This window comes from Malurus melanocephalus, unplaced genomic scaffold, assembly GCF_030028575.1.
Source record: "Malurus melanocephalus ecotype Western Australia unplaced genomic scaffold, MMel_1.1 scaffold_426, whole genome shotgun sequence".
Taxonomy (NCBI): Eukaryota; Metazoa; Chordata; class Aves; order Passeriformes; family Maluridae; genus Malurus; species Malurus melanocephalus.
In genome coordinates, this window is record NW_026623658.1 from 556656 (window position 1) to 568761 (window position 12106).

The following is a 12106-nucleotide window of genomic DNA, read 5'->3' on the forward strand; positions in this document are numbered from 1 at the left end:
CGCGCCGAGCATGCGAGAGCCGCCGGGGCGGGCGGCAGCGGCGCAGCCAGCCGGGGCCGCGGCCGGGCCGGCGGAGCCATGCTGCTGGCCTCGGCCGTGGTGGTGTGGGAATGGCTGAACGAGCACGGGCGCTGGCGGCCCTACAGCCCGGCCGTCAGCCACCACATCGAGGCGGTGGCCCGCGCCGGGCCGCGGGCGGGCGGCAGCGTGGTGCTGGGCCAGGCCGACAGCCGCCTGGCGCCCTACATCATCGACCTGCAGTCCATGCACCAGTTCCGCCAGGACACCGGTGAGTCGGCCCCGCGGCCCGGCCCCGCCGCCCTCGCCCCGCGGCCCGGCCGGGCTGCCCGGTGTCCCCCGATCGCGGGGCTGTGCGGGCCCCGCCGTGCCCGATCCAGCCGTGCCCCATCTCGCTCCGCCCGGCCGCGATGCCGGCTCGCCCCGTGTCCTCCCAGCTGATGCCCGGCTCCTCGCCCTGCCCTCGCTGCCCGGTCCTGCCCACGCACCCTCGGTCCCCGCCGGGGGTCGTGCTGCCCGCCCTCCTCGCTGCTGCTGCAGCGCCCCGGGCCCTGTTGCACCCACCCCGTGGCCTTTCCTTGTCCCTTCGGAGAAGCCCACCCTTCCCAGGGCCGTGCCCGGCTCCCTCCGTGTTGCCTCTGAGCCGCCATCGACCTAGAGGTGAATGGCACTCGGGTGACAGATCCTACCCCTGGGCAGGGACACAGGCAGCTGGGGGATGCTTAAGGAGGGCACGGGCAGGTGGGGGTGTCCCCAGAGCTGTCCCCCAGCTCCTGGGCTTGTCTGGGATGTGGGGCACAGGCACCCATGGCACGGGATTAGCGTGGGGGGGTTGTGACCCCCCAGCATCCCCGTGATGGCCAGGGTGCTTTGTCCCTGGGGTGCAGYGGAGTGCCAGACACCCTCCTTTGTCCCTTTTCCGCGGCGACCCTCCCYTGCCCGTGGCTGTGGGGATGAGGGACCTCTGCGAGCAGGGGGGGCTGGGGGCCAGCTTCTGAGGGCTATTGTTGCCCAGGGTGGAGGACTGAAAGGGAGATTGTTCTGTCTCTCCCTGGGTTGCTGGGGATGTTGGTATTTTGGGTCATTAAACAGCTCTGATTTGGGGGGGTCGCGACCCTGGCAGGCCCTGAATAGCTATTGTTCCCTTTCTTCCCCTGTTGAATGGGAGGCCGGCTGGCGGCGCGGGGCTGGGGGGACACGCAGCATTCCCACACTGCTGCCTGGGGACCGCCAGATGCCGCATGCCGCCGCCGGATTAGGATAGATCACTGTCCCGTTCCCCTCGGCTTTTCTGCCCCGAGTGCCCCTTGGCAGGACAGGGCGGGCGGCTTGGCTTGCCCGGGGTGTAGCTGCACCCCAGGCCCCTCAGCAGGGTGCTGATAAACACCCTTTCCTTTTTATCCCACTCGTGTCCCCGTGGGACCTGCGGTGGCGGCCGCTCCYGGCGGAGAGGTGGGGGTGAGAAGGGACTGAAATTCCTGCAGGCTTTGCAGGACACGTGGTGAAAAGCCGAAGCAGCAGACTTGCTGTTGCTTCTCTTTGAGTGCTTTCTTGTTCCTCACGCTGGGCTGAGCCCTGGGGTTCTGCAGAAGGACCTGGAGGCAGTGCTGCTCGTCCCACCTGTTACCCAAACACCTCTGGGCATTAGTGACAAGCTCAGGATGGGACCCCGGGACTAAGCCTGGCTGTGCCCAGCCTGCCTGCCCTGCTGTGAGACATCCCAAAGAGGAAGGCTTTCTCCTCKCTGTAGGTGTTTCCAAAATTTGTTTCCATGCCTCGAATGCAGCCTAGCTGACTGGGAGTGGTGGGAAAGAAATGCCTCTCCAAAGTAAGGATGCAAGGCACAGAGCCCTGGTGCTTTGTGCTCTCATCCCACTCCTGATGTTTGCTGATGGGGCAGCGGGAGCTGGGCACGRGGCCCCGCTCGAGCTCCTTAGCTTGGCCTCACAGGGATTTTCCCTGTGCCACAGTCGGGGTTTTCATCGCGGGCCGGTTTGGCAGCCACAGATGGTGGGGCTGGCACAAGCCCCGCTCCCCTCCGTGTGTGAGTGCCTGTGTGTGTCACTGCTGGGGGCTCGGAGCTGCCCCTCAGATCCTTTACTCACCTGCCCCAGCCCAGAGCTGGGAGGAACAGGCACTGCGGGGCTCGGGTGCCCTAATCCCTGGTTTCGTCAGGCTCCCACGGGAGGTCCCTGGAGCAGGTTGGAGCAGCCAAGCTCATGGTTCTGTGTTTCCCCATCAGGGCTGAGTGGCTCCGTGCCGRGGCTGTGGGCCAGTGGGGGTGGAATCTGCCCTGCCCTTCAGCCCAGTTGCACTGGGAGTGCACCCCGGGGCTGTGGGGCTCCCTGCTCTCGGGGCTCCCAGGGAAACTGAGGCACCCCAGTCCCCTGGCAGGGTGGGGACAGCAGCAGAGCCGGAAAGCCWTGCTGTCCCCGCATGGAATGGCAGCGGCGGGGCAGGTTGGGGTGGTTCCGCCGCCTGCCCATGGGTGGGTGCTGGCGCCAGGCTCTGACGGCTCCTGTCGCCCTCCCTCAGGCACCATCCGGCCCGTCCGGCGCAGCTACTATGACCCGTCCTCGGCGCCGGGCAAGGGAGTGGTGTGGGAGTGGGAGAATGACAGCGGCACGTGGACGCCCTACGACATGGACGTGGGCATCACCATCCAGCGTGCCTACGAGAAGCAGCACCCCTGGGTGGACCTGAGCGCCATCGGCTTCTGCTACGTCATCGACTTCGCCACCATGGGCCAGATCAACCGGCAGACCCAGCGCAAGCGCCGCGTCCGCCGCCGCCTCGACATGGTGTACCCGCTGGTGTCAGGCACCCTGCCCAAGTCGCAGTCGTGGCCGGCCAGCCCCGGGGCGGCAGCGGCCCCGCCGGTCCCTGCCTGCACCTGTCCCCAGTGCCTCCTGGTCATGAGCGTAAAAGCCGCTGCCGGCCCCGGTGCCGCCACCCTGCAGCCCCGCAAAGCCGCCCCTGTGCCGCCAGCCGCCCCCAAGCCCCCGCTGCCCACGGCTGGGCCCAAGGCGCCGGACGGCGTGGCCAYGGCGCGCGGCTCGCTGAAGCCGCTGGTGGCACAGGGGGGCCGCCGGCAGGCGGCCAGCACACCCGCCCTGAGCTCGGCCAGTGCCTCCGGCAGCCCCCCCAGCGTGGGCAGTGCCAAAGGCTCCCGGCCCGGCCTCAGCACCCTGAACCGCAGCCACCTGCAGCGCCTGGCCATCGCCCAGTCCCGCGTGCTGATCGCCTCGGGGTGAGTCCCGCTGCCCGCCAGCCAGAGAAAGGGACAGGGTGGACTCTGCCYCTCTCCAGGGCACAGAGGGTCTGTCACCCCTGAGTCCGGTGGGAGACACCTYGGTGCTCCCCAAGCTCCCGTGAAGGATGGAGGGCTCTGTTGGGCCCCTCGCCTTCCCCGCAGGTGCCTGGGGACCGGAGTGGGTGTGGGGTGGCTGCTGCATCTCAATGAAGAGGCTGAGGCTGCTCTTTCTCTTGGGAGTCAGGCCTTGGGTGGGGGACTGCGAAAGGCCCAAAGAAAAGCCATTCAGGCCCCATGAGAAGGGGTCCCTCCAGACCCCCACCCTCTAAAGACACTTTTTTTGTGATGGGGTGGACATTTAATGGGCCTGTTTCTCCCCTTTGTCTGGCTCTGCCGTCGGCCTTCTGTCGCAGCCTGGCCCCTTTCCTTTCCCTCTCCATCCTCCCCCTTCCCTCCGCTCCTGACCTGCTGGGAAACTTTCCCATGGAAGAGAGCCCCAAGGGGAGGGGGGAAAAGAGCTGCGGCAGTGACGTGGYCACAGGAGAAAAGAGGAAAAGAAACAACAGACTGGCCCGGGGAGCTGTGACAAAAAGGGCCATGAATGGAGATGCAGGCAGGGTTTCTAAAGCGCCAGAGAAAAGGCGGTGGTGGGGCAGGGAGGGGCGCGTTGCCCCATCGGGGGATTCTCTGCTTCCAGCCAGGGCCCGTGCAGTTGCTCGGGCAACTGTTGTGTGTCCCCTGGGCCCTGTGGGGACGTGGGTGCCTCCTGCCTGTCCTGACAGCTCTGCTGKCTCCCCTCAGGGTCCCCACTGTCCCCGTGAAGAACCTCACCGGCTCCAGCCCCGTCAACCCAGCRCTGGCAGGTGAGGATGGGGCCGCAGCGGGTGCTGGTTCCCAGTGGGGCGGGTTCTGGGGAGCAACTGGGCTCAGGGGTGTCGCCGGTTTCCCTCGGTGCCATGTGCTACGTGGTTTTGCAGGGATCACGGGGATCCTGATGAGCGCGGCCGGGCTGCCCGTGTGCCTGACCCGGCCCCCCAAGCTGGTGCTGCACCCCCCGCCCGTCAGCAAGAGTGAGATCCAGTCCATCCCTGGCATCTCCCACACCTGCCGCAAGACCACCAAGAAACAGGCCAAAAAGGGTGAGAGGGACTGTCCCCCCTGCCCTTCCTGGTTCCCCCGTGTCCCATCCCCTCTGCTGCGTCTGGCAGTGTTTTTCTCCCATCCTTTGACTCCTGCTCTCCCGCAGGTAAAACCCCGGAGGAGGTGCTGAAGAAATACCTGCAGAAAGTGCGGCATCCGCCGGATGAGGTGTGAACAGCCGGGCTGTGCCCTGGGATGAGTGACTGGGGACACGCAGGGATATCCCGCTGCCCCAAAAGGTGCCAGCCTGGCCCAGGGTAGGTCAGGGGCCCATCCCTCTGATCCCTGTCCTTCCCTCCTGCACAGGACTGCACCATCTGCATGGAGCGGCTCTCTGCCCCCTCTGGCTACAAGGGGCCCCAGCCGKCCGTCAAGCCTGACCTCGTGGGGAAGCTGGTCAAGTGCAGCCACGTCTTCCACCTCCACTGCCTGGTGGCCATGTACAACAATGGCAACAAGGTGAGAGGGTTTAGCCCTGGAAGCCTCAGGGACCCCCAGCTCAGTCACCTGAGCTGAGCTCCACGAGCTCTCCGTGGCACAGAGCTCCAGCCTGGCTGCCCTGGAGGAYTCTGAGCTCCCTTCCTGATGCAGTTTAATTTTTATCAATGGCAAGCACTTGGGGACTGCTAAATCAGAGCCCAGGGTTGTGTGGGTGTGTTTCCCCCCACTGTGCCCAGTTTTATGTGCTTGTTTTCCTTCCCAGGGTGGACTTTGATCCCTGCATGTTTGAGCAGAGCTGCCTGGAATCTGGTGCCAGGCAGTGCTTCTCCAGCCACGGGAGGATTTTTGCAAATACCCCTCGTGCTTGACATTCCCTGGAAAAAGCACTGTTCAGAGATTTTTAATATTTATTTCCCTCTTCAAAAAAAAAAAAACAAAACAAAGCAAACCACCAAATCAGAGCTAGGGAAAGCAATGAGGACTGCAAGACTGATGGGGAAGAGAAGCRTGGACTTCAGGTTTTTGGTTGAAGTTAGGTAGTGAATTCTCCTGGCCCTATGCCAGGCTTCCTGAGAGTTTTTCAAATGATGTTTTTGCCAGTTAAAACAGCATTCAGTGCTGCTCAGGGACCCAGTGCCTGGCATGGGTCTGATTTCACTGTGTCCCCCTTTTCCTGCTCTCAGGATGGCAGTCTGCAGTGTCCCACCTGCAAAACCATCTATGGGGTGAAGACGGGGACGCAGCCTCCGGGGAAGATGGAATATCACATCATCCCCCACGCACTGCCCGGCCACGCCGACTGCAAAACCATCCGCATCATCTACAACATCCCCCCGGGGGTGCAGGTGGGGCTGGGGGGATCCCTGGGGGGCTGGCAGCCCTTGTCACCGCTGTGTCACCTCCAGGTCATGCTGCAGCTCATGCCTTGGCTCGGGAGCTGCTTGTCCATGAAGATGTTATGGGAAGTCTGGGGTGGTTCTGCGTGGAAGAGCTGTCCCTGCCTGCTTGGTGGGAGGGGATGGTGGCCRTTAGTGCCCCCAAGGCCTGGGGGTTACCTTGTGCCCAGAGCATYCTTTTGAGCTTCAAAAGGGTTTTCTTCCCTTTCCCACGCCGCAGGGACCGGAGCACCCAAACCCCGGGAAGAGCTTCACGGCCCGTGGCTTCCCCCGGCACTGCTACCTGCCAGACAGCGAGAAGGGCAGGAAGGTAAGCTGGCCAAGGTGTGCCAGGGTGGGAGAAGCAAACGTGGCTTAAGCAGGGCAATGTGGGTGCAGGTTTTCTCCAGAGCCCATCCAGCAGGCTCTGCAGGAGCCCTGTGACATTCCCTGGTGCCTCTGTTGTGGCTGGGGACACTCCGGGAGGGTTTGCCCGGGGGTTGCCCACGTTGCCATGCTTGCTTTGCTGCCTGCCCCGTTCCTGCCCTCCACAGGTCCTGAAGCTGCTGCTGGTGGCCTGGGACCGGCGCCTGATCTTYGCCATCGGCACCTCCAGCACCACGGGCGAGTCGGACACGGTGATCTGGAACGAGATCCACCACAAGACCGAGTTTGGCTCCAACCTCACYGGCCACGGCTACCCCGACATCAACTACCTGGACAACGTCCTGGCCGAGCTGGCGGCCCAGGGCATCACGGAGGAGAGCCTGGCGCAGGACAAGGACTGAGACCCTGGCGAGGAGGCAAGGAAAGGGTTGCCTGTGCCGGCTCCCGCCAGGATAAAGCTGCTGGARATACCTGCCTGGGGGCTTCCCGGGGCACACCTGGAGCCCCTGGCTCCCTGAGGCAGCCAYGCAGTGCCCCAGGCTGGCTGGGAATGYGGGAGAAGGTTCTTTGGGCTGTCCCCTTCACTCCTGCAGGGCAGGAACATCCCCACACGCAGCTGGGGGGCTTTGAGCCAGCTCGGCCGCCCCTCTGGATGGTGTCCTGTCCTCGTTGTCACTGTGCTGAGGGCTTGGGGGGTGCCAGGCTCCCCTCTTCTCCTCATCTGTGCTGGTTCCAGCCTGACCCGACACCCCTGACACCCACCTGGGGTTGGGGCCTAGCTTGGGGTGGGAGCTGGGGCYATGGGAGTCCYCCACGCTCTGCCTCGTCCTCCTGAYGTTTGTTTGTCCATTCATTCTGTCTGGTACCTCTTCACTGGTCTCCTGTGTCCGTGGGGGTTGGGGGGGCTCAGGCTGCCCCCCAGCCCTGTGTCCCCTGCTCCTCTTGGCTGTGTCTGAGCTGTGCCCTCTGCATGCCAGGGAGGGGCCGGTGGGTGGTAGGAAGCGGTGGGGTGAGGGACAGTGACGTCCCAACCCCTGCAGTGGGTTCCTTGAACTGTTCGTATGGGGGAGTCCCCGCGTTGGAATTTCTATATACCTCGTGTTTTGGGGTTTTGTCGTATATATGTACATATAGGGGGAGCATCTGGGGGGGCAGCCTGGGAGAACACGGTGCTGCAACTGGGCTGAGGCTGGAACAGGGGCTGTGGGACCCCCCGCCCCGACAGGGCTCTGCCCCACGGGAGGGCTGTCACTTGTGGGTCCCCATGGGGCCATGTGTAGGTGGGGTGAGAACTGTTGCCCTTCCTGCCCGCGGAGAGGCTTTTGGGGGGGTCTGGAGGGGAAGGTGGCCGGTGAGGGGTTGGCAGGGGCTGGGCCAGGAGGGAAGTGTGGGTAGGAGAGTGTGGGTGATAGGGGTGGGGGAAGTGTGTCCCAGGGCTCTRGGGGTGCCTGCCAGYCCCCCGGGGTGCCTGGGCYKTGGAGGGCCCTGGGCTGGTGGCCSGTGTCCCCGCCCRGGGCAGGGGGTCAGGGACYGGATGGTCTGTGAGGGCYCTTCCATCCCAAACCGGGGTTCACGGGGCCTCTCGGCGCCGTCTGTGCGGGTGCTGGGGGGTCCCTGACCCTCGGAGCTGCTGGGGTCCCATCCCGCTGTGCATCGTTCTGTTGTCGTTGCTGTTTCTCCTCTCCGTGGCCCGGAGGGTCCGTCACCCCCGCGGCCACCCCGGGGAGGGGCTGGGGGTCAATAAAGCGGATGGCAGGGGACTCTGGCGGTCCCTGCACGGCCTGGCCTCTCCGTTGTCTTCTGTCAGTCATCTGTGTGGCCAAGGGCCACGTGGGCAGGGCCAGGCACCTCAAGTGGCCCCGATGTCCCTTTGCAGCCAGCTGTCCCCAGCTGCCCTCGGCGTGGGTTGTTACCTTCTACCTCAAGGGAGAAACCCTCTTTCCCCAGCCAGGCACGCCTGCTCGTCGGGTGGCTCTCAGCGGGGACATTTCTCCTCCACGCACGCCCTGGGTTTTCCCCGGTGCAGACAAAGCCTGTCTGGAGCTATGCAAAACCCTCTGGGCGAGAAAGGGGAGGGTTCCCCCCCTCTGCCGTGCCAGCCCCTTGGCTCTGACTGTGAGTAAGTCTTTCCACAACGTGACTTTTTTTTCCCTTTTTTTAATGCTCTGTTGACTACACGATGCGTTGCTGGCTGAAATAAAACTGCTCCGTGCCTCTCTGCATGCGTGTGTATATCTATCCCGATAGATATACATGGAGATGGGGGTTGTGGCTTGCAGCATGCAGGATTTGGGACACAACCGTCCACGGGCTCCTCCCTTCCCTGCGGGTTTGGGGATTTGGGGCACACGGGGAGGGGGCGCTTAGGGCACCGTTCCCTCTGGCTCCTGCTGGTAGCCCTCGCCCACATTCAGCACTGTGCTGGGCTCAGGGCCGGCSGTGGCCGTGCCATCCCCTGTGCCCAGCAAGCGGTACCCCCTGGCCCTGTAGCGCCGGCGGCCGTACCAGGCCGTCCCCAGGACGGTGGCCAGCCCCACCAGCACGGCCGCGGTGACTCCGGCCACCTGGCCCCCCGACAGCCYGCGGCCCCCGACCATTTCCACCACGTGCTTGGCCTCGTCCGGCCGCGCCAGCCGCCACACGTGGCTCTGGCCGTCCCTCACCCAGGTGCTGGCCCCGTCCCGCACCAGCAGCGTGTCCACGGCYGGCAGGTTGGCGGGGCGCCGGGTGAAGGGCGGCAGGCGGGCGGGCGGCAGCGAGCCCCCCGTCAGGAGCCCGGCCTGCACACAGAACTGCACCTGGCAGCTGTCACTGATGAGCGCCAGGTGCTGGCTGAACCCCGGGGGACAGCCCTTGGCGTGGGGGTCCCCGGCCGTGCCCCGGTGCTGCCCRGCCAGGGGGTTCCCCGCCTGGCAGCTGAAGAAGCCCCCGAAGGGCACCGCGTACTCGGCCCCCGCCTCGTAATCCTGGCTCACGCACACGCTGAGCTCGCCAAAGAGCCGCAGYGGGAAGTAGCCCGAGGGACAGGACTGGGCTCCGGTGAGGGGGTTGGCGCTGTGGGTGCTGAACAGCCCCCCGAAAAGGTATCCCGAGTTTGGGGCCACTGGCCCGCTTGCAGCGCACCAGTAGGCGCTGAACYGCACCCGGGAGAGCCAGAAGACATCCTGGCACTCGCGGTGGCAGAAGATGCCCAGGACACACTTGTTGTGGCACTCCAGGTGGCTGTGGCCCTCCTCCCGCTCCTGCATGCCCAGCAGCACCGGGGTGTAGGCGGCAGGGCACGAGAAAGCCCCGGTGAGGGGGTTCTTCTGCTCCAGCRCCCGGCACAGTGCACCGGCGTCGGGGCCGGCCAGGCYGGCGCACTCCTGGAAGACTCCCCCRAAGGTGAAGTTGGCCACGGTGCCCTGGCAGGAGCCRTCATCGGTGTTGGCGTGGAAGTTGAAGTTGGGCGAGGAGGGGTCGGTGCAGCCCGGGGCRGTGTTGAAGGTGTAGTAGCGGTGGATGGCCATCTCCACCCGCCGGGCCACCTTCCGCACCGTGGGCGCCGGCAGCTCCGGCACCGTGCCCGGCTTGATGAAGAAGTGCAGCGGCAGCCCTGCGCGGTCCAGGGCCACCAGCTGGTTCTGGATCCTCTCCTGCCACSCCTTGAGGGTGATGCCTGGGTAAAAGGGGGTCCCGCCGATGCTCTCCACCCTGGAGTTGGTGCGGTTCTCCAGGTAGCGCTTGGTGAAGTCGGAGCCGGCATCCAGGGATTCCTTCATTCCCACACTGACGATGCTGTGGAAGGTGGCGCCGGCCGTGGCGGTGACGGCGCTGTGCGTGGCCCAGCTGTCCTTCAGGAAGGTGGCCTTGATCTGGTCCTCCTGCACCAGGGYGGCTCCCGCGTCCACCGAGGTGATGGCGTGGGTGCCGTAGTTGAGCACCAGCACCTCGGCCAGAAAATCGGCCATCTTCGTCTGGTTGTTCTCCAGGTGGCTGGCGATGGYCAGCAGCTGCTTCTTGAAGGCCTCGTCCAGGGCCGCCTCGGGGTCCACCTTGGCGGTGTAAACCAGGTTCCTGACCTGCACCCGGGTGGTGACCGAGCGGTCTCGCACCTGSTGGGTCTTGGTGCGGTGGAAGTCGGAGGAGAACTTGCCGTTGATGGCGGAGAAGAGGGACAGCTCCAGGTTGATGGAGGCGGAGGTGACGCTCTGGTAATCCTTCCAGGACTCAATGATCTCGGAGTTGATGTCCAGGTGGCTCTGCTTGCGGGGGATGGTGAAGATCTCGTCCGGGATGATGTAAGATCCGTCCTCGGTGGTCTTGCACTGAGAGTAGCCCAGGTTGATGACCCTGCCCATGTCCAGATTCCTGAGGTTATCCCAGCCCCCGCCCGGCAGCACCTCCAGGCGTGAGAGCTTCAGGGACCGGTCGCAAACCCCAAACCCCGAGGAGGAGGAGAGCTCCTGGGACTGCCCAGCCCTTGCCAGCCACGCCAGCGGTGCCCAGGCGAGCAGGACCCCCCAGAGCACCCCGGCCATGGCTCAACGGCGCGGGGCCCTCACCGSTCTGAGCTGGGGAAATGTATGGGCAGAGAGAATCCCCAGAAGGGAAAGGAGAAGTGAGAGCTGAGGCCCGTGAGAAATGACAGAGTGGAACCGAGAGCAGGGGGTGGGGAGCAGGAAGGTGAYTGTCCCTCCCTGGGCCCCCACATCCACATCAGGGAGCTCTGCAGTCTCCTCTGCCCCATTCCTGGTGTCTGCGGTGATCCCAGGCAGGGAAAGCTGCTCGGGAATGCTGAGGATACTGATCCAGCTCTGCCCAGCCGGTGCCTAACTGGCCATCAGTTGGAGCAGCACAGGGCCGGTGCTGCAAGGTTTGGGGAGAAAACAGTTAAAATGTGAAAAGTGTGGCTCCTTCCATGCAGAYGGATTCACTTCCCTTGGTTTTGGTCCTTAGTTCTCCTTTCCAGGACACTTCTGCCTGTGATGGAGGCAGAGGGAACGTTGGTGGGAGTGTTTTTAGGGCAGGATAACACTGGGAATGGGGGATGAAGGGATAACAGGAACACCTCTGGGGGTGTGCTTGCCCTGGAGTAGCTGGAAAAATGATTTTTCTCTTGTGCAGGGATTCCAATCTGCTCTGGGATGTGCAGGCTGTGCGCTCACCTCACCCAAAACCYGTCCTGTGGAATGTCACAGGTGTTTTCTCCCCAAGTGTTTTGAGGTGGTGTTCCCGTTCCTTTTTATCCCCAGGATAATTTTTAAACGATTCCTTTAACAAATGATGTAAATTTGAAAATTGAAATTTGAGAGGAAATTATGCAAAATAAACGCAGGGAGAGATCRTGGAATCATCGCTTCCAATAGGAAGTTCCCCAGCAGTCCCACGGTTTTATTTTCCATGGATGTGTGTAAACAGAAAYACTTTATTGCCATCGGGGGAATGAGGTTTGGGGTTGTTTTCCCAGGGGGAAACTGGGTGTCACCCCAATGTCTGTAGTGGGGRAGCAGGGGATGAGGGGGGGGACAGGCAGCATCCCCCAAAAAAGGTTACAGCCCCAAAATGCCTGAAAATTTATGTGTAAAAGAGTAAAAGGTACAGAGATTCTCATTTTTATATATACTGAAAAATACTGTTAATTTATTTCGAAATAAATCTGCGGTGATATAGAYAGGATTTTAGAGTGCAGGGAATTCTGAATATACATAGGAGATATTTATTGAAAATAAAAATACGACATTTGTGTATATAAATGAAACAATAAGGGGCTTGAAAAGAAGTTGGACAAGGTGATCGGGATGAAGGAGCCAGAAACAGCTCTGTGTTTTCGGTGTTTTTTCCTGCTCTTCCACATTTGGAACGCCCGAAATGTTGGATTTGGGATGGGATTAACACGGAGCGCATTAGCACCCCAAAAGCTGCGCATGCGCGGTGGAGGCTGCGCGTCAGTGCTGCCGCCTCGTGGGATCAGCCGGTACTGCAGCTCCGAGCGGCTCCACCGGGACCGGGA

General features: G+C 63.2%; 2 protein-coding genes across 2 annotated transcripts; one reads left to right on the top strand and one right to left on the bottom strand.

Annotated features, from left to right (window-relative positions):
• The first annotated feature begins 6 nt into the window (after positions 1-6).
• On the top strand, positions 7-7577 carry DTX4 (deltex E3 ubiquitin ligase 4). Its single transcript, XM_057379867.1, has 9 exons — positions 7-289; positions 2554-3268; positions 4073-4134; positions 4249-4410; positions 4518-4579; positions 4718-4870; positions 5536-5697; positions 5969-6058; positions 6282-7577. The coding sequence occupies exons 1-9, from the start codon at positions 79-81 to the stop codon at positions 6513-6515; spliced, it is 1851 nt and encodes a 616-aa protein (XP_057235850.1). The 5' UTR covers positions 7-78; the 3' UTR covers positions 6516-7577.
• An 892-nt stretch (positions 7578-8469) lies between these two features.
• Positions 8470-10731, bottom strand: MPEG1 (macrophage expressed 1). The gene has a single exon (XM_057379868.1). It carries the CDS (start codon positions 10632-10634, stop codon positions 8478-8480), a length of 2157 nt encoding a protein of 718 aa, XP_057235851.1. The 5' UTR covers positions 10635-10731; the 3' UTR covers positions 8470-8477.
• Between the last annotated feature and the right edge of the window lie 1375 nt (positions 10732-12106).